This window comes from Hakea prostrata, chromosome 10 (assembly GCF_041222555.1).
Source record: "Hakea prostrata isolate BN-2017 chromosome 10, UWA_Hpros_2, whole genome shotgun sequence".
In the NCBI taxonomy this organism is placed as follows: Eukaryota; Viridiplantae; Streptophyta; class Magnoliopsida; order Proteales; family Proteaceae; genus Hakea; species Hakea prostrata.
The window spans coordinates 425,855-448,016 of NC_142609.1; the positions used below are offsets into that span (position 1 = coordinate 425,855).

General features: G+C 39.7%; 2 protein-coding genes across 4 annotated transcripts in view; both read left to right on the forward strand.

Moving 5' to 3' along the window:
• LNO1 (Nuclear pore complex protein) overlaps nt 1-6,555 on the forward strand; it is a 92,161-nt gene extending 85,606 nt beyond the window's left edge. Inside the window, exons 18-20 of one of the 3 annotated variants that reach the window (XM_089138895.1) lie at nt 3,177-3,408; nt 3,486-5,432; nt 5,583-6,554. In XM_089138895.1, the coding sequence (XP_088995021.1) occupies nt 3,177-3,408; nt 3,486-5,432; nt 5,583-5,704 (2,301 nt within the window). In that variant the 3' untranslated portion in view covers nt 5,705-6,554. Of the gene's footprint in view, nt 1-3,176; nt 3,409-3,485; nt 5,433-5,582 lie in introns of all 3 variants that reach the window. The other 2 variants (XM_089138897.1, XM_089138896.1) reach the window with 2 other exon arrangements.
• A 2,176-nt stretch (nt 6,556-8,731) lies between these two features.
• On the forward strand, nt 8,732-21,442 carry LOC149001269 (oxidoreductase). The gene is made up of 7 exons (XM_089138909.1): nt 8,732-9,148; nt 9,233-9,293; nt 9,448-9,486; nt 11,503-11,615; nt 20,050-20,299; nt 20,401-20,447; nt 20,929-21,442. The coding sequence occupies exons 1-7, from the start codon at nt 9,041-9,043 to the stop codon at nt 21,103-21,105; spliced, it is 795 nt and encodes a 264-aa protein (XP_088995035.1). The 5' UTR covers nt 8,732-9,040; the 3' UTR covers nt 21,106-21,442.
• Nucleotides 21,443-22,162: the final 720 nt, after the last annotated feature.

Here is a 22,162-nt window from a genome sequence, read left to right on the forward strand (position 1 = left end):
GCATGCCTTGATACTCAAGCTCTTTGTAAGCTCATCAGCCTGCTGATTGCTACAAGTAACAAAGGTAGTATGAATCAGTCTAGTCTCAATCTTCTCTTTGATGAAGTGTCTGTTAATCGCCACATGCTTAGTCCTGTCAAGCACTCATACTATACTGGATTGTGAGCTATACTAATTGCTAATTTGTTATCTGAGTACAGTTGTATAGGTGTCTTTGATTCTAATGCAAGCTCTTGAAGGAGCCCCCTTAACCATAGTACTTCACTAATACTCTGAGCCAATGCCTTGAACTTAACTTCAGCAGTGGACCTTGCAACCTCCACTTGCTTTTTGCTCCGCCAAGCCACCTAGTTACCTCCTACATATGCACAATTACCAGAATTAGATTTTCTATCATCGGGACATCCTACTTAATCCGCATCTATGTATGCCTCAACTTTAAGCATCGGTGAACTGAAATCAAAATACCTTTTCCTAGAGTAGCCTTTATAATGTAATCCAGGTCTGGGGCTAAGGGTAGGTTGGTATTTCCCCAGACTTAGGTTTTGGCCCAGGAGTTTCCAGCAATAATAGAGGGTTTTTCTAGTTTTTTTTTTTTTTTTTTTTTTTAATGGGTTTATGGGCTTTAACTCTGCTCAGGTATGCTAGAATTGAAGTCCAAATCTGAATTTATGTGAGACTTAGAATTCTGGCTAGATAAATCAATCCTAGACCAAGTAGGACTGGGTTGAGGGTTTCGGTTAGGTTTGGGTATTGGGGAATAGGCTGCTGGTTCTGCAGCTTAGAACTTCTGCGGTATTTATTTTGTAGTCCAGGAATAGTTTTAGAGGTGTAGAGATGAAATAGGGTTGTCTGAGAAAATTCTGCAGATTACTCCACAAAGAAGATGAATTGCAGGTTTTTCAAAAGTCCAGAACTGGGACTGTTTATAGGGAAACAAAGGTTAGAACTTGGTTAAGGGCCTTCTGCGTTTCTAATGAGGGTAAGAAGGTGGAGTTTGAGGCTGGGAAGCAGTGAGTCCTAAAGGGGTTAGGATTTGGAACCATGGGGAAGGGGGAAGCAAGGGGAAAGCTTCTAGGGTTCAAGGGAAGGGGCTGGAGTTGCAGAAAACAAAAAGGGAAGGGAGAGGAATGACATGCGATGGTGTTAGGGATGATTCTGGGTCCTAATCAATGAGGGGAAGGGGTGGGGAAACCTATGGTTGCAGGGGAGGGGCTTCTTAAAGTTGCGTGAGCTGGGGGAGGAGGTGAATAAGGACTGCGGAGAGAGATGGGGGCTGAAAATGGGGTGGGGCTTCTTGAACTTACTTGAATACCTACTGGAGTTGCTTATCTGATGTTTCTGAGCTTGAAGATGGAATGCTTGAATGCTAAAATTGAATTAGAAAGTTTCAAAGACAATTGTCGAGATCCACTCACACAGGAAACCCTGACTCAAACACTTAATTCATTCATTCATCCAAACTGAAAACAACTTACAATAGAAAGGCTATTTATAGCCTGAAACAAAGGACTCTGACTCATACTGGGCTATTCTGACTGTTAGGATCCCATTACAACTTAACTTGGATTCTGAAACACCTATCAAAAGGAATCTAATTACTACATGATCTCAGCCCTTGGATCTGAGATCTTACTTAAAACACTTTTAAGTCATCTAATTAAACACGTGCTAATTAGATAACTTGAGATCTAAGCAACCAAATTACAAACAAGCTGGACTCTTTCAACATCATGTGACTCACAAGTAAACCAATCCCAAACTAACTCCAAACTTGACTCAACTTTGACTAGTGTAGTCGGAGGAGAAAGAAAGAAAGAGGCGGCAGCAGGTTGTTGGAGTTTGCGATGACGCTAGGGTTCCTCAGACCAGAGGTGGCTCTAATACCATGTTGTAAGATTTGGGGAAATGCTGAGTTGTGTCAAAGAGACATAGCAAGTCCTTTATTTATACTAGTGACTCGCCAAAAATAGAATAGATCTTCCCAATATGGGAATATTGCAAAGATTAAAAAGAATCCTAACAAGACAATTCTGCTCTTAATAAAATAACTAATTACTACTACTGCCTTACAACACATCCACATTTTTGGTATCGGCAGCCTTTAGCATGAGTGCTTGATAATGGAACAATCATTCATATCTTCATATTCGCAAAATTTTTATTGTGTTTGATATTTTCTTATAATTTTTATTTTTCCCTGATTATGTGTGCATTTTAGCAGATTTAGTAGGTACTTCTAGAACAGTTTACCATGCCAGTAAGAGTACATAACAGATTCAATCCTAATTTTCACTGTCAGAAGAATTTCCTGGTGAACATCTAATCTCTTTGATGTTGAATAAAGTAATGGGTTTCCCACATCCCATTATTTTAAAAGCTCTATTATTGTATTTCATGATGTGTAATACTAAATATGTGTTATTAATTATCTACTGCTGAGAAAATTTATCAAAAATAGAAGAAAACAGCATGGTTTATGTGTTGATTCTGTTGATTAATTTGACACATCATTTTCTGTTCATGGAAGACACGTGAGAGTCTTTGCTAATAAAGAAAATTTTTGCCTCAGTTTTTTTTACCTAACAGAAAATTTTTTTAGAGGACATATACTTTCTACCTTTTTCTGTCTTAAATAGCAAGTTTATATGCAACTAAGACTCAGTCTGATGGGTTCTGCCCATGGAAGGTTTTACTTGCATGACCTTCTAACTTAGTTTGTCCCCACACTCTTGTTCTCCTTGACTTCTTCTCCCTTCTGCGACCTAGTACTATTGCTCATATCCTGGAGATCCATGTATATCTAGTGACTCAGATCATCATGTGGTAGATCAATTTTTACATTGTAAATTTTTGGTTTTGCGTGCCATTTTCATTCACTGAACAGTTAGTTTTTCAACATTTGAATGGGAAGGTTGTCCTGGCCACTGTATGAATGGGAGTGAGGAGATTGCTTGTTCCTATTATTGTGTATAATATTCTTTTTAAGTCCGAATCAAGGAAAACAAGTTCTATTCATATTTCTATTCCAATAAATCTTAGTATGGTGGCTGCTTTTAAAGTTTTCCAAGCTGTCGGTAGGATTTTGTGCTGTGTTTGTTAGAAGCCACTGTAATCTACTAACAAATACTGTAGATGCTAATAGGTTTTAACTAATCTCAGTTATTTCAATGCAGAGTTGGGCTAGCTTTGAGCCTCCAAAGACAACTGTCAAAAGAATTTTGTTGCGAGAAGAACAAGTAACGGTTACTGCAGATAAATCATCCTTTCTTATGACTAAGGAAGATCATAGTTTTGAACAGGGAAGGAGATTTTCTAATGCCAGCTGGAAGGGGCAGGCTTCATCATCTCCTCCATCATACATATACATGAACAAGGCTGAGCCCCTCCAATTTCAAGATAAAAAAGGTAATTTGCTATCTTTGTTTGCAGAATCCTCTCAAATAGTCAACTGATTCACTTTCCAAATTATTCTGTTACTGCAGATGTACCGGACAAAGCGTTGACGCAAAATTTTGAACATGAGGCAACTTTGTTCAAATGGGCTGATGATCGCTCACAGTCACATACTAAAGGGTTGAAACCTCCTGTGACGCAAGTAGCACAGAGGAGCAATCTTCAGTCTTTTTCTTTGTCAGCAGCATCCGAACCCTTGTCCAATTCTGTTCAAAATAACACTAGGGAGACTAGGGATTTGGCTGCTGAAAGATCAAACGCTGATGCAAGTCATGTGGGGAAGTCCTATTCATCAACAGTTCAACCCTATCCAATCTCTTGGACCAAAACCAATATGCAACTTGAAGCTCCCAGGAACCAAATACCATCAACACGCTTGAATTTACCGGGGTCAACTGCGGCACCTCCAAAAAAAAATCCAGATTTAGATACCCAAAGAGTTGATCTCCCACATTTTACTGAAGTAACTGCTCAGACAACACCATTGGGAATTGGGAAACATGAAGCTGTTACTACAGGAAAGTACTCCACATTGCCTGAACATAGTCGGAGCTCATCATTCCCCGTTGTATCTACTAAAGAACCAGCTGCTTCTCTGCATGGAAAACCCTCCCGGTTTGATGCAGTAACAACTGGAATCCAGCCTGATATTACAGCATCAGCAGTTTCTCCGGCAATCTCAGCTTCGTCTTCAGCATTTTCCTCAGCAATCTCAGCTTCATCTTCAGTCTCATTGCCATTTCCTATAAATTCTTTATCAATTCCTTCAAATACTTCACCCATCCCATTAGCACCTGCACCATCTTCATCATCAGCCATGTCACAGGGGGAACTGTTAACTTCCAAATCCAGTACAGAAGCTGGTAAGATGATTCCATTACCGATGCAATCTTCAGATCCTCCTGGTTTGGCCCCTTACTCAGATCCTTTTCGTGTCCCAAAACCTCAAGCTGTGCCAGCTACTCATTCTGTTTCTACAAATTCAACATTGCGGGCACCATTTACAGAGCAACCTAAACCTTCAACTAGGGAATTTGACCTTCCTCAAAAATCAGATGTGAGTGCCATTTTACAGGCACCAATTTCACAGTCTATGCTTGCCACTGGTGAAGTCACTTCTAAGCCTGAGCCATCTGTGTCTCCAGAACCAGCCGCAGGTGGAAGTTCAACAAGATTGGCATCTGGAAGCCAACCAAGTTTCCAGAACATATTTAGTGCTAGTACTAGTGTTGCTTCCAGTTCTCAAGCTGAACCACTGTCTGTTGCGGCGGGTTCATTCCTAACATCTCTTTCACCTTCCAATGGTGCACCCGATGGCAAGAAAGAAGAAGTGGAAATTACTCAAGGGGATGAGATGGAGGAAGAAGCACCAGATATGACAAGTGACCTAAGCCTGGGAAGCCTGGGTGGGTTTGGCATTGGGTCGACCCCACTTTCCACTGCACCAAAACCCAATCAATTTGGTGGTTCGTTTATTAATGTGGCATCAAATCCAACATCATCTCCATTTACTCTTAGTGCCCCCAGTGGGGAGCTGTTCCGACCTGCTTCTTTCAGTTTCCAGTCTCCTTTCAGTTCCCAACAATCTCAACCAACTACTGGAGCTACTTTCTCTGGTAGCTTTGGTGCTGGAAGTGCTGCGCTCAGTGCAGGAAGTGGTTTTGGCCAGCCAGCACAGCTTGGAGCGGGGCAGCAAGCATTGGGATCTGTACTTGGTTCTTTTGGACAGTCAAGACAATTGGGCTCAAGCTTACCTGGTAGTGCTTTTGCCTCAGCAAATGTATTCGGTGGTTTCTCAGCTGCTGCAAAAACTGGAACTGGGTTTGGTTCTGGTGGCAGTTCTGCTGGCACTACTGCTGCAGGTGGAGTTGCTGGTTTACCTTCAAGTTTTGGGGGATTTGCTGCGGCTGCCACCTCTTCTGGTGGTGGTTTTGCTGGAGCTGGGAGTGGGTTCGCAGCAGCTGCTGCTAAAGGAGGTAATTTTTTTATTATTTATTTATAATTTAACAGTCTTGTTCAGTTTTGTTTTGCAATCATCTAAGCCTGGAAAGCTTTGGGCCAATTGGAAGGTTTACAATTTACCATCAATGCTTCATTGAAGTCTGATGCTGTGCTTTTTTGAACAGGTGGTGGGTTTGGGGCTTTCGCCAACAAACACGGTAGTGGTGGCTCTTTTCCCACAACAGGAGGCAGCATGGAGGGTTCCGGTGGACCATCATCCCATTTATTTACTCAGATGAGGAAGTAGTGGAATACCTTGGGAGTAAAGAAATCATATGCTTGTTCGTGTGGAATGACCGTGTATGCAAGTATGCAAACTTTACATCTTTTTCTACAATTTTTATGGCAGTATGGGTTCATCCATCCAATGAAAATTGTCAGAGCATTGAAGCTCAGTTTTTTTACTGCAACCGCAAGCTGTGTTTACCATTGCTTTTCATGGAAATTGGAATTTGTAGGATGTGAATTGTTGTCATTTTCCTCCTGTTTTGCAATGTTGCTTCTTTTTGAAGTCCATGATTAGTATTGAAATTTAATACCCTTTAGGTTTTACCGTGAGGACTTTTAAGAGCAAAATGACATCCAAGCGTGCAGGAAGCGTGGAGACAGAATTGGTCCTCGTTATTTTCCTTGTCGGTGTATACACGGGTCTATTGAACATGTTCATACCATTTCGAAGTTTTTCCTAGATCGACGCCACTCTCAACCTGGTTCTATCGCCATTCTTTATTTTCCACGTCTTAGATCTTGTGGCACATCTTACTGAGTGTCCTATTAATCTATTTGACTGCCCAACTACCTATACCATATACCATAGTTGTTCTTAATATCGTCCTATAGGATTTTCCTAGAACACTCGCTGCATTTTTCCATTTCAACCATTTTATTTTAGTTCAATGGGAAATATCAACTTTAATGTCACCCTCTTTGTTAAAGTTTGATTCTTGTTATCTAAAGCAGTAACTTTATAATAGCTCTCACTCCTCAAGTTTTGCAACATCGTTGTTGCCTAGAATCACACATCATTTATTCTAGGGTAAATATCACTTACCTCTCCTCTTAGCTGGACAAATAGCATTTACACCCCCCTCTTACTTGGATTGGAAAAAATCGTCTGCTGTGTACAGCAGTGCACTACAAAAATACGACACGTAGAATATGCTAAATAGAAGGCTAAGATTAAAAGACTGATTTCAAGTAGAAAGAAACTCAGTTTTGAAACCCATTTAGATTATATCCACCTATTTCTAAAAACCCAGTTTAAAGCTCTTCTCAACTCCGATCACTTCCTTAATCGGATGCACACTCCCGTCCCATCAAGGGGAAGTTGTTTTTGGGTAGAAGCAGAACCAATCGATGGAATGGAATAGAGGATTAGAGTTATAATCTTGATTGAAGAACAAGGGAGAAGAAGAACTGAAGAAAGAAGAATCTGTAACGTTCATAATGGCCATGGCTTCTGTGCAGAGCTTTGCTGGAATTTCCGTTATTGTTTGAGATCCACAGCTAACCTAAAGCAACATTCAAACCAAAACCAAGTAAGAGTGGCAGCTCTTCCAATACTCATTTCCAGAAGATCTGCTCTTCTGAATAACCTTCCTGAATTTTATTCAGAATCTAAAAACATTTTAGCAAATTCATTACATCCCATTCTCACTTCTATGGGATTTGCATCTTACTATGAAAGCAGTATTATAATTCATAACAACACCAAGGAAATATAATTGAATTAAAATTGAGAGTCTTAGATTTTAGCAGTAGTGACTTGTGACAAGGTTGAAGAAATTAGACCAATGAGCATATTGTTCTTCAAAACCATGCACAGAGAGTTCCGCCTTAAAATGATGATTTCCAGAAATTCTTAGGGCCAACAACCCATTCACGAATATATGAAATCACTTTGGAAATGAAGGTTGTTAATCAAATTTGAGAACTTACATGTATGTCAAGGAGAGATGGTCTCCAATTTCGTCTAAGATTTTCTAGAGAAAGAAACGATGTGGAGGAAGAAGGTTATCTCAAAGGTTAGGGAAGTAAATCTCCAATTTCTGTTGCGGAATAAAATGATGTTGGTGAATCAGCTTGCAGGTGAATCTTGGTGCCACTTGAGGAGGAAACGATGTTGAAGAAGAAAGGGAGTGCGGATCCGGTGAGGGAAGTCATCGGACTTTAGAAGTGGTTGAGCTGGGTTTTAAAAAATGGGCGGGTATAGGCTAAATGGGTTTCAATTTTTTTTTTTTCATTTAATGATCTATCTTTTAATCTTGGCCTTCTATTTGGCATATTCCACATGTTGTATTCTTGTAGTGCACTGCTGTGCACATCAGAGAGATGTGCATAGCTGACTATTTTTTCCCATAATGCATCCACTCTTTCCCCCTGGAAAAAAATCCTCTGCTGTGCATAGCAGTGCAGCACCACATCTTGACACATGGCATATTCTTAATAAACAACTTATATTAGAAAGACAGGGTTTTAAAAGAAAGAGACCTAGTTAATGACCCGCTTTACCCAAAACAAACCTACTTTTAAAACCGGATTCTAAAAATGGTAGCAGCGATTTTTTTCCCATCGTTTTCCTCACAATCCCTTTCCTCCGTCTCTCTCACTCCCATCTCCTTTTCTGAATGAAGAAAAGCTACCAGGAGCAGCTGCAAGTATAAGAAGAGGCTTGGTGGAAAAGAGGAGATGCTGTGTTTTTAGGTTTTTCTAGGTTTAGAGAAATCGATTTTCTATGTTCGTATATAGATTTTCTACCTCTCCAATACAATTACTGTGTTTCAACGGATCTGAGCCATTTATTAAGAATATGACATGTTTCAAGGTATGGTATTGCACTCTTGTGCACTGCAAAGGAAATAGGGTACCCAAAGTAAAAGATGACTTACTGAAGAAACACAGAAAATCGATCCTTTAAACCTTGAAACACAGTGATTGTATTGGAGAGGTAGAAAATTTATATACGAACACAGAAAATTGATCTCTCTAAACCAAAAAAATCCTAAAAACACAGCATATCCTCTTTTCCACCAAGCCTCTTCTTATACTTGCAGCTGCTTCTAGTAGCTTTTCTTCATTCAAAAAAGGAGATGGGAGTGAGAGAGACAGAGGAAAGGGATTGTGAGGAAAACGATGGGGGAAAAATCGCTGCTACCATTTTCAGAATCCGATTTTAAAAGCGGGTTTGTTTTGGGTAAAGCAGGTCATTAAATGGGTCTCTTTCTTTTAAAATCCTGTTTTTATAATCTGAGCCATTTATTAATAATATGCCATGTGTCAAGGTGTGGTGCACAGCAGAGAGATATGCACTGCGGAGGAATTTTTTTCTTCCATTATGGTTCTTCCCAGGCCGCCTGTGGCGGTGGCGGGATACTCGCGTATAAAGTTAGACGATCGTAATAACAAGAATAGCCGCAATACTTCACAGACAGAAAAAACGAACCTTTAAAACTTGGGCCGTCCATGTCCATTGCAGCCAATGATAGCTGAAGTAATAACCTACTGAGTTTCGGATTCAGACCTTAGCGTAAGAGCAAAACTATCAAAGGTGACTCACTGAACACTTCAACGACTCACTCAAGGGATGGGAGGAAAAGAAACTTTGAAAGACTTCATTGTTGGATCTGTACCAACTGCTATCTGCATCCCTAACTTCATTTCCGATTCTGAAGAGACTGACCTCCTTAATAATGTATCTCGCTTCTCCGGTTCTATTTGTCCCATGTAGCCTGTGTGTTGTTTTATCTTAATATGAGGTTTTTTCTTCCTGTTGAAGATTTATCAGGCTCCGATAACCAAGTGGAAATCTCTGAAGAACAGAAGACTTCAGAACTGGGGTATGATGGACTCTTTTCTCCTCCTAATTCCAAATATTTGACCTTTTTTTTTTTGAATTTTTTTTAATACTTTTGGCCTTTCAGTTTTATGTTTCCTATTACTGATCAGTTTCCCTCTCCCTTATGAGGGTGCATGTTTCGTTGTCTTCCACAGGAGGTGTTGTACATGAGAAGGGTCTTCTACCACAGGACTGTAAGTACATGTGGTTATGCTCGTTTAATATCATCTTCTAAAAACAAGGCTGCTAATTAGTAGCAAGAATCGTTCAAAAGACCACATAAAACGCTTTCTTTGTATGAATGAAATATTAGTGGTTATGATTCGAGGATCAGTATTTTGGGATACTTGTTTGTTAGACCACACATTTGGTAGAATTTGAATGCAGTAAAGGCAAATTTTGAACTGTCTACACCTTTCCTTCATGGTAGAAGAGAAATTGAATCACTCATATGTATAACAGGTAGCATGCTGCAGTCTAAATTTGTGAGACAAATTCACTCCTGAAAACTTGAAAAGCATTTGTGGAATGCGGTCATTGTCAAAAACATTTTAGAAGAACTAGGGGCAGACCCAAGATAACCTTAAGAGAAGTGGTGAGAAAGGATATGTAAGTTTAGGCCTTGTATCTAGCATGGCCTCAAATAAAGCTGGTTGGAAGACAAGATTCCATTCAGCCGACCCCATTTAGTTGGGTCAAGGCTTGATGATGATGAATAACATCTCTAAATGACATGCCATATGACACTAGTGAAGTTCACAGTAGGAAATGAATTATGTTGCATGTGTTTCCAAATGACATCAATTAAATTTAGTGAATTCAGTCAGTACTTTAAAATAAGGGATAGTAGAAGACCCTAAAGTAAACCTAGAGTTGACTTCTAATAAAACTAAAGTTCAAAGAATAGTATTTCACAAACATTTTGGCACCTTGTTGGTAATAGTGACTCTGCCAAAACATTTATGGAAGATGGTGGATCAATCTACTTCCCCACATACACCCCAAATGATTTGAGTTCAGTATTGACTTTACAACAGTAGCCCTAAAATTGGCTGAAATGAAAAAACAAATCAAAATAAGAACAGGATATGATGCTATATGGCTTATATAGAACTGTCTCCCGTGTTTCAGCCTGTTCTTTCTTGCTTACACATCTGTTCCGTTGCCGTGGAAGAAAACACTCTTACTTGGTGCTGTAAATGCTCCTGCATCACTTAAAGAGACACCCTTTTAGACCTTCACTTTTCAAACTGCTCTTATCCATGGATAGTGAACAGACAGCGTCGAGACAAAATTCATCGTCTACACTTATTTCCGATATTTTTGCTTCTTCTAGACTATGGATTGCCATTAGAAATGCTCTTTCCAAAACCTATGATATATTACGACTTTGCCGATGCAGTATAAAGATGCAATATAGACTACCTAAGACTTCTTAGAATTGTTTGTCAAGGAGACTGGGTAACCCAAGGCATTGGAGGGGTGCCTAGGCTTGCAGCATATATAATTTTACTTAATTATGCTTATATGCAATGTGGAAGCCATATCAGTTTAATATGATATAACAATGCTAATAATGACCTAATATGATAAAACCAAAATATAAAAAATGAAATGTAGGAGATAATGTGAGCACATTTGTTATAAAAAATTGCCAAAGAATAGCAGTTTTAGCAGTAACTACTCAAGGATAGATATGAAAAAAGAAATTACTGTGATTAGGTAATTTAGGTTTTATAAATCCACAATTTTAATGGTAGAGATTGTCTTAAGATTCTGGTAACTCAGTGTTTCAGTCTTTTAAAAAGCATAAGATTTTTGTATAATATAACAATTCTAGCAAAGAGAGAAGTAAATGAACTAGATGACATTGTAATTTGTAACTTGGTTTTAGAGTCAACAACCTTAAGCCCAATTTCTCTTGTTCTTCATATTTGGAGCATCTGTTAAGACAGAAACCCTGAAGGTAGCTGTCTATGCTTCAAAAAATGAATGGGAAAGTTGGGGGGGGGGGGGGGATATGAGAAGCGTAGAATGCAGTAATAACTTTGAAACATATAGGTACTCATGATTCATGATTCATGAATGCTGTTTGAGGCAACATATGTGGCTATGTCTGGAAAGAGGTGCTGACCTTGGGAACATCGCCTGCTACAGATTTATTTGTACAACATGGGGCTTCTTGCTAATTGAATTTTGTGGTTGTGCAGTGCCTCCTTGGCTAACAAAAATTACAAAAAAAATATGTGAAGAGACAGAACTGTTTCCGTCGGCAATCAATCATGTGCTTATCAATGAATATCTCCCTGACCAAGGGATCATGGTATGTTATGTGTATCCTCTGAAAAAAAAAATTCTCGCGGTCATCTCCTTTGTTTTTCTTGAGTACTCACACTGGATACAATTGCCATTAGCATCATGACATCTTTGGTAGCAAAGGATTTTAAAGCAAATTAGGGATGCTCATGATATCATCAAAACAATAACCTTTTAGAAACAACTGTCCTTGTCTCCCACCCCTTGACAAGCAACTCATTTGGATCATACGTCTTTGAGGCTGTGATCTATAAGATGAGAATTGAATATCAATGCAATTGTATTTTGATTTGTCGAAACCGTGGTTAATCTATGTATTTAGATGGGATCTGTGTGTGTGTGTGTGTTGGGGGGGGGGGGGTGTTGGTGTTAATAACTGGCTAGAAATATTTAAGAATAAGATGTTAATTGTTAAGACTTCTACATGATTTGAAGTGAGACAAGGTTCAGTTGAACAAGAGAACAAAAAACAGAGGAGTAAAACTCTGCAACAATTTTGACCACCTCTGTCAAAGCAATCTGTTTGTTGATCATTCCACCAGTCACCTATGTGACTCATAAAAACTAAAGATACCTGGCACACTTCCATCATTCAGACAAAAGGAAACAACAAAAAAGGGGAAATAAAATGGGTTGGATTCCATAGGATAGACATGCGTCTCTACAATCACTATAGGCTCTTGAGAGCAGGACACATGGAGGAGAGAAAGGGTTAGCATAATTGACAACGCTTAGTCGGGGGATAAAAAGGGGGTAAAATGTGAGGAGAGAGGGCATCGGTTGTTACATCAGTGTTTGGGCAGCCTTCGGCTGAGGGGCAGCATGTTGCTGTTGGGGGTGACTGGTACCATCAAAACTAGAGCTATCTTCCATATTTTCATTGTATCTTTCATGTTCTGCTAGTCCATATAGGAGGTTCATATCAATTGGTATCAGAGTGAGGTCTATCTGAGGGAAGAAAAATGGAGAGCCATCCATGTTTTCTAGTAAAGGGCGTGTGAGTGCATGGCTAGGTGCATGCTCTGATTGAGTATGAATATCAAATGGGTGTGGCTGTCCAACACCTAGAAGGGATGCCATAGATTGGGTCTACCGGAGAAAACAAACGATGTTTGATTGGACAAGCTTTAAAGAAGCCCTGAAACTAGACTTCAGTGTTGAACAAGTCGTTGTATCGAGGGAGACAGAAGACACAGGAATCAAGCAAGTTGAGGCCACTTTTGCATCACCATAAATGAAACATTGACACTCGTACCCATTGAAGCGGTGAAGGCAGAATTTGCAAAAATGGCAAGTTTGGCGTTATTTAGATTTGGGGCAAAGATATGGCTAACTGAAACAATAGCGGTGAAGCTTTGATTGAGTTCTCAAAGAGGAGGCATAAGAGGTCAACAGGAGTGGGGAAATTGGGAAGCCTCTTCAGATTAGTGAGAAGGTCGACTGGGGGGTGAGATCCGGCGAAAACCACTAAGATGCGGAGAGGACAGATGGAAGTTGCGGTCTATGACAACACCAAGATTGGAACATGGGGATGGTTATAAAGTGAATCTTTGACTCATTTTGCCCACATTCACTTGCTGACGACTCAAGAAGGGGAGGATGTATCAACATTGGCGCGATAATTGGGGAGGCAATTAGGGTTTGGGTTACAATGGTGAACTCCGCGAGTGAAGAGAAGAAAAAGAAAAGGGTGGACCTTGGGCCGGTCGGACCCTTGACCTTGGGCCAGTCAGTAGTGGCCTTCGTAGTAGTGAAGACTTGTAACTAGGCTTTTAAAAGAAGTACTAGGCCAGCCCATAGGTGGGTTAGTAACTACGCAAGCTAGGGCCCAAAACCAATACAACCTCTTGTAAATTTGTAATACAATTTAACCTAGGGCATATCCAGAAAGTCACTATTCCTCTTTCTTCAATGGACAACCTTCAATCCAACAACCATCGCGGAGGTGCAATGCTTGCCGATGCGACCCACAACAGTGTTGATTATAGGGCAGCAGCGGCAGAGTCTCCTCGGGGCATGGTTTTGGTGACATTTTTGGAGGGTTAAGGAAGTCCATCTCTCTTGTTCAACCTTGAATCGAGATGGGGTGTTCATTCTTTACACTAGCAACCAAGGTACGAAATTCCGCTGGGTGTCAATGTTTTGCCACCCAACCGAAATTTGGAAATGTTTCGATGGAAGATTCGGCCCCCAATTTCGGGGGTATTTGAGGTCACTTTGGGCTGGTTTATTGTGTCTAGCCTAATTTGAGGCCAATCAACACACTTGGAGTGTCATTTTGCCTAAAACCTAACCTAAAGTGATGTTCTGGATTGGCACATGCCTGGCTGTGTGTGGGCGAAACTGGAAGTCTGCAACATGAATATAAAGCAATGTAAATATGCAAATGATGCAAGAGAACACAGAGATCTCTTCATTAAATTACAAGAAAGAAGCGAACAACAAAAATTCATTATACAAGTACACCATATAGGTGTAGGTAAGTACAAAGTGATCCCATCATCTCAATACCAAGTATTGTGCCTCGGTAGATCCATCCCCTGTTGATGCTCCACTATGCCATATATCATGTCCTTCCCCAACATATGTACATACTGATCCCATGACATCCCCTATTGATGGTTGTTGAGAGGTTGCAAATTGCAGCTCTGTAAATGAGGTGAAGTTCCGACTCTCAAATGGTATATATAAGCAATAAATCAGTGAGAAATTGACTAAATGGCCATATATAGCCAAGGGTTCTCATGCATGGTGGGAGATCTCGCGAGATTTCGGTGAGATCTTGTGAGATCTCTCGGTTTTTTCATAAACCAAGACGAGATCAAGGGCAAGATCTGCGAAATGGGATATCTCGCTCGAGATCTCGCCATATCTCGCTGGAACTCTCAATTTTTGCCCAATTTTTTGCGGGTTTCAGCCAAAGTTTCACTTGCAACTACTCTTAGCACATCTACAACATCAAAGGAAGCTCAATCATCCTCTACTTGTGTTATGAACTTATGCGTTAATGACTTATATAGAACTTCTAACTGTTGTATATTTATCATTCTATTCTCGAAAGTTAAGATTGTAATACTCATATGAATGTTATCTTGATGACATTTAAGTTATTTGATGTATTTGATACACTTGATTTTCATTTATATGCCTTAATGGTTTTATATTACATGTTATATAACCTTGCATTCTCGAATCCTACAGCATTTCGGTTTCACACTATGGGTAGATTTATAAATCATACTTAGGACTATTTTCTCACAAATCCAAGGCCACTAGTGTGTTCAAAATGCCTTAAATAGGCTAAATACCAAGTTTTAGCCCAACTGGTACCCTAAAACCCACCGAGATGGCTATTGAGTTGACACCCAAAAAATGGTATATCTCGACCGAGAGTGAGATCTCGCTACCATGTTCTCATGTCGTTACTTACCGTTGTGAGATATGTAGCTGACATTTTGTAATATCGTTTTTACCAAGGGGTTTCATGTTGCTGCTTACCGAAATATCGCCAAGTTTCAGCGACATTTCTCACCATGCTAGCAACAGAGGTTTTGTTCTCTTTGGGGCGCAACACTCATCTCAAAGGAGAGGATGTCCCATGGCCAAATCTTAATGTTCAATACACCCTTGACCCTATTAGGCAGTCCATATTAGTGTCGTCTTCCATTAGGCCAGCCCTAACAGCACCGGCGACTTCCATTGGGCACAGCTTGCACGACTTGTAGCAGCATCAGACGGATGGAACTTCAATCACAGGCACAAAAAAGATATATTTGCACCTGATAATTCTTGAGCTGACAATATTCACTCGGGAAGAAATTGTCAAATTCCTCGAGGACCTAAAATGGATCAAAGAGCTATCCCCAAAATAAGAGATGCTACACAAGAATGAAGAGAAGTAACCATTCAGTTGATTAATTGCATGACGAGTGGGAAAAAAAGTTTGGAATCTAGTCCACCAGGAACCCATGTGTGATCAAAATGGTGTACTCCAATATTTCATCAGCGTGATAGTTGGATGAAAGTGAACATGTTAACCCCCTTAGAATTTGCCTTTCAAAGAAGACAAAACAGATCAAGTTTGCGCGACCTGCAACGGCGAGGATTGAAGGGCAGCCGCAGCGGAACTCCCTTAGTGCTCGATTGACCTTAAATCTTAATGAGGACCCTGATGCTCGAGGGGTTGCTATCTTAGTGGCTGTGAGGTTGTCAGAAAAGCATCCAGCTTGTAAACGCCTAATACTAAGGATGGCACTGGGAAAACTGTGAGCTTGCTACAGTGGTGGTTTTGCATTGAGGGAGTATCTTCCTGAACTCATGCCATTAACTGTATGCTTTGACGGATGGTGCTGCTGTTACTAAACATGTGGTGGCTTGTGACGTTACAAGTCTTGGTCAAGTTGTCCAAAGCGTTGAATATGTTATTGCTCCATAATGGGTAACCATATTTACTTGGTCGACCTTCGAAATTATTGAATGGCGAATTGGCGTGGTTGTGCAGCAAGCATGTGAAGGCCAAACTTCTGTTCTTAACTCACCTTGAGGACAAGGTGAATTTTAAAGTGGGTGGTAATTATAGGCCTCTGAGAGCATGACACATGGAGGAGAGAAAGGGTTACCATAACCAACAGCACTTGGTGGTGGATAAATAGGGGATAAATTGTGGAGAGAGCATCAGTTGTTTTATGAGTGTTTCAGGCAGCCTTTGGCTGAGGGGCAGCATGTTGCTTTAGGGGGTGACTGGCACCATCAAAACAAAATTATTAACTATATTTCCTTTGTATCTTCCATATTTTGCAGTCCAGATAGAAGGTTCCTATCACATTACCACGGCCATAGTTGCTTGTTACAGGTTAATCTGTTATCTCTTTCTTGAGAACCAGAGGCATCAATTGGTATACCATGCTGTTGGAAATCATGATCATAAAATAATGCTTCTCTTTTAGGAAAGACTCAAAACCACGCCATCTTTGAAGAGCTAACCTAGGGATATGTTGCCGCTGTACTAGGGAAATTAGCACGACCAATCTCCATAACACCCTTTACTTTAACCATTAGATTCGGGAGTAGGCTCATTAATTGCACATAATATCTCAAAGGAAAGAAAAAAAAAATATCTCACAATAGCTCGAAGGGAAAAAAAACCTTTTCTTTTGTACAACTACGAGAAGGGATTTCTCTATTTCACACAGGCAAATCACACTCTATCCAAATTCTATCGAATCCCAGCGTGCGTGCCCATTCTATGTCATATAGTAGTGCATCAAATTCAGCCTCAAAATTATACTTCAGACCCAAGAACCTCTGAAAGTCCATAGAACTGATGCCAAATGGTCCCTAAACACGCCACCAGTTCTAGCCCTTCTTAGGTTGCCCAAGGAACTTCCATCTATATTGAGTTTAACCCATCATTGACTAGGAGGATTCCAGAAAACCTCTTAGAGGGTCTTCTACTCTGCTGGTTTTTATAGTCAAACCCAAGGAACGAGAATTTTAGAAACATACCTTGAGTAAGACGTCTACCAATAATCTAGTAAGGTTGCTGCCCAGGTCCCGAAACACTTGGAACATTACCCACTCTGGTGAGTGATGACAGTCTTCAAATCGTTTTCTGAATCTTTCCTCCATACAACACTCTCTTGAAGTTTGTTTGGTATAGTTGAGCCTTTGAAGAAACAGTACTTACCATGTTTGTTTTTCCTTATCCTGAAAACCTTGTATAGATTTTTCTAGATACTCCTGATCTCATCTGACAAAATCTTGTCCTTCTTACCAGAGGATTTCAACTCTTTGTTTGGGTTAGTTGTGGACCAAACATGAGAACCTGATTACCCCTTAGATGATTCCTTTTTGGCTCCAAATCCTTTACTAACTATTTATTAATTTGTTTTGGCTAGATCCATTCTGGCTTTCTGCAATTGCTTTATAGTATTTAATGTTTTTTAACTTATCTCAACCTCACATTTTATTAAACAGGTTTAATTTGTCTTTGTATGCCACCAAACTAGTTTGTTTTTCATGTATGTGTTTAGGCAACCTCTTTGAAAATGTAATTTGATTACTGTAAGCACTTAATAGCAGATGTTTATTTTTTAAATTTCTGAACTTGTACTTTGGCTGTTGTGCTCATCTGAATCCATCTAGTGATACTTTACTTGGGCTTAGGGGAGGAACAGGACCATCCGGCCTTTTAAAGTTACCATGGTTATCAAAGCGTCCGCCTAGGCGCGCCTAAGCGACCGCCTAGGCAGCAAAGCGGTTTTTGAACCGCTTAAATTGTGACCGCTTAACTAACGGGCTGATTTCTTGCCACTTTTTTGCTTAGGCACTATTGCTTTGCCGCCTTTTGCGCCATATTGCCGCCTAGATGCTAAAGCAACCGCTTTTTTTTACATTTTGTAATTTGTGCATATTATTTATTTTTTATTTTTTTAATCATAATTTATTCTACAATGCTGTATATAAATTTAAATATGTGGGCCATTTCGGAATCGAGACCCAATTTGCAAATGAACTCCGAGGCCCAAAGTGCCTGTCGGCAACAGAATGTGAAGCATGAGCCATATTCAATGATTATTGATATAGTACATACTACTTTTCTTTCATTTTCATTTTTCACATTGATTACTGATATAGTACATACTACATAATTATTGTTATGAATCTTATGATGCTTGATGAGATGAAGTTATGTTTTTATTCTTTTTTTGGATAATTTTTCATAATTGTGATTCTTGAATTTTTATTTTTTTATTTTATTTTTATGAATGTGATTGTTGAATGTTTGTTTAGTACTTTAGTTTATTATAAAAAGTATTTGTATTAAAAAATAATTATATTATAAATATTGACTAAACCGCTTTGGTCGCTTTATTGCCGCCTAAGCACCGCTTAGTCGCCTAATCGCCAAGATGGGGCCTCAATTGCTTTGGTCGCTTTGCCGCTTTAATAACCATGATATGGATCCGAAATAGGCATAAACAAAATGATCAGCAAGGCCCAAGTCAAGTTACCACAACTATGCATATATACCTCACAAGAAGGTTGGATGATTGAACCTGCAGCCCTGAAGTCTCTGCTCTCCTGTGGTTTCTGCCTACCTGTTTTCTGATCTCAAGGTCTACAGTTGGTTTTCATGGGGTATATTAGTTTTCACATTTACGGTTCTAGGTCGTACTAGGGGGGAGTATGATCACGTTAGAAGATCTCGCTCTCGAGCGAGATCTCGGTCGAGATATGCCATTTTTGGGCGTCAACTTGGTAGCCCATCTCGGGGTTTTAGGGTCCCAGTTGGGCTAAAACTTGGTATTTAACCTATTTAAGGACTTTTGAACACACTAGTGGCCTTGGATTTGTGAGAAAACAGCTTAAGTATGATTTCTAAGTATACCCATAGTGTGAAATCGAAATGTTGTAGGATTAGAGAATGCAAGGTTATATAACATGTAATATAAAACCATTAAGGCATATAAATGAAAATCAAGTGTATCAAATAACTTAAATGTCATCAAGATTCCATCCATATGAGTATTACAATCTTGACTTTAGAGAATAGAATGATAAAAGTATACAACTGTTAGAAGTTCTATATAAGTCATTAATGCATAAGTTCATAAGACAAGTACAGGATGATTGAGCTTCCGTTGATGTTGCAGATGTGCTAAGAGTAGTTGCAAGTGAAACTTTGGCTGAAATTCGCAAAAATTGAGAGTTCCAGCGAGATATGGCGAGATCTCGAGCGAGATCCCATTTCGCAAATCTCAACCTTAATATAGTCTCGGTTTATGAAAAACCAAGATATCTCGCGAGATCTCCCACCATGAATATGATTAAGGTCAACATACCATAGGTTATTCTTTTGCCTTAAGCATGGACTGATGACAAGAAGAGCTTTAATATTGAATACACATTAAGGATTATTTGTGTGTTTAAGTTTAGTGTTTTGTTCTTGGATGTAGTCAAATGTCGGACAACTAGTTAGTGAAACATGGCTTAGAAGAAGGCTTTATTTTTCCATGTTATGTCATTTGTGGTAAACATTCCACATAGTTTTCAGCTTGTAAAGCCTTGTATCTTCCATGTTGCTCATCATCTTAATTGTGAAGTCCCTATGGCCAGGGCTGTTTCTGCTGTTTCTCATTGGAAGAGGTTAGCATGTTGGCAGCTGACGAAAGCCAAACTTCAGAAACTTATCACATCTTCCACACACATTCTGCACTCCTGCCCCCAACCCAAAAGAAAGAAAAAGTGCTCCATCTCAACCATATGCAACTATATTTGTTGATTTTATGAATGAGATCTTGTATTGAAGAAATGGATCTGTCAAATCCTTTTCTGATTGTTGAATGTGTTTTCTGCTTTGCAATATCGACTTCCCACAGGCTATAGTTGCCATGTAGGAACTCTTTAAGTTGACACTGTTGTTCTTCTTTATATTCCAGCCGCATCAAGATGGACCTGCTTATTTTCCAGTAGTGGCAATTGTCTCTCTTGGATCTCCTGTGGTGATGAACTTCACTCCCCACACAAGGTTAAGAATGTGTGCAAGCACAATTAAAAACAGCAATGAAAATCCAGAGTCTGATAAAGCTGCTGAAGTTGGGACAGATAAATGGGTAGACAATCACAGTTCCTTTTCTGTTCTATTGATGCCCCGTAGTTTGTTGATCTTCAAAGATAATGCATATTCAGGTTATCAATCTTGCACTACTTTCCTATTACTCAGAAGTTGAAATTCCCTTGAAATCGTAGAAGATGGGCAAAATTATCTAATTTTGTTCCGTGTTTCATAGATTACTTGCATGGAATAGCAGATAGCAATGTACATCGAGCAGATGAGGTAATATTGTTATATATTTTAAGGGTAGTAGGTGTAAAATATTGTTTGATGAGTCATCAATTTGGAACTAGAAACAACCTTGCCAGCATAGTGTGCTGATGAGGATCATGGCCTGTTCACTGCCAGATCTTGGGACTGAGTCCTGCATCCACCCTCCCCTCTGTGGTGCGCCACAACCATCCCACACCTGCTCAAAAAGAGAGAAACTGCGAGAGAAGGTTAATGGTTTCAATTTCATAAAAAAATGTCTAGTTCATTGAAAACATGCATTTAATTTACTTAGGATGGTTCTACAAGAACCTTAAGTAGCAAGGAAGACTTGTGCATTAAGCAAGCCCCAGACCTTGTAGTGGTAGGAGTGCCCTTTTTCTTAGGATTGTCCTTAAAACTTGTACTGTAGGTGATAGCAAGAAAATTAAATGACGTCACATGTCTACTAATTTGAAACTTGTATTATGCCTCTCTTCTCGTCACTTCTTAGGCTGTAAATGTTTTAGAATCTTTAAAACATCAAGTTGAAGGTCATCCACTGTGGGAGACTGAAGCAACCGAAACTGAAGTCGCTGAACAGTTCAAGGTCATTCATAGAACTAGCACCAGAGTCTCATTGACATGCCGATTGGTTTTGAAGGTTCACAAGAATCTCTTCAAGTTTTAGGGCATTTGGTCGTTTGACTTCTTAGTGTTTGCTCAAACTTGTGCTGGGGACTTTTGAAGCATAACGTCTAGCCTATTTAAATACATATATCGATACTGTTGACTGTGGAGGCAGCAGATCCTCAAACAGACAAGGTAGCATCCCAAGATCAAGTACCAAAAAGAAGAAAACCATCCAAAGATCATGAACTGATTTCTTTGTTTTCCTTCAAGTTTGATTGGCTTCTACAGCTTTGATTGTCATTCAGGTGTACTGTTTCTATGATTCTCTTGAAACAGCTAAAAGAACATTTAGTACATTTCCTTTTTGTAATCTTTTATTATTATTCTCCCCTCACCCCCCCCCCCCCAAAAAAAAAAAAAAGCCCCCTTCGTGCTTCAGTAACTGTCAGAGACACCATGTACCAGATTACAGATTTCTGATAATGAAGTGCGAGTGCAATATACTGCTCATTTTGTACCCTGTTGCCCGGCTGTATTGAGTAAAACATATCAATTATTTATCTTCACTCATGTTATTTCACTCGAATTGTGGGTAGTTGGTACTCCTCCCGCTTGAGGCAGGCTCGCAACAAGGTGATGCACTCTTCCAGGGAAATGAGGACTTGAAAACTCTATTTTCTGAATCTAATTAAAGCGTCCGCTGGAGGGCTAATTTTTCTCGAGCTTGTTTCGACAATTCAGATGACAGGAATGGATTTAGGTGCAGAAAACAAAACGCTTAGACACTAACCATTAGAAAGTGGAATGACTGCTCTTCACATGTCGATTCTGTAAGCAAACTGGAGACTTCTTGGCATCTGTTTTCTTCTTGCAACTGGACCAAACGTATGCTGGGCTTCAGGTCCTCTAGAGTTAAACAGAATACTTGTCTGTTCGCTCTTGGCTATAACATTGTATCAAGATGTCTAAGCCTTTGGGATGGAAGAAGTGTTTGTTAATTTGGTTTATCAACCCCACATGCTCTCCTCCCTAAATATAACTCCAGATTTATAGAACCTTCCATCCGCTATTCAATGGAGCTCATTGTATAATCTTGAACTTCGGATTGCAAGGGA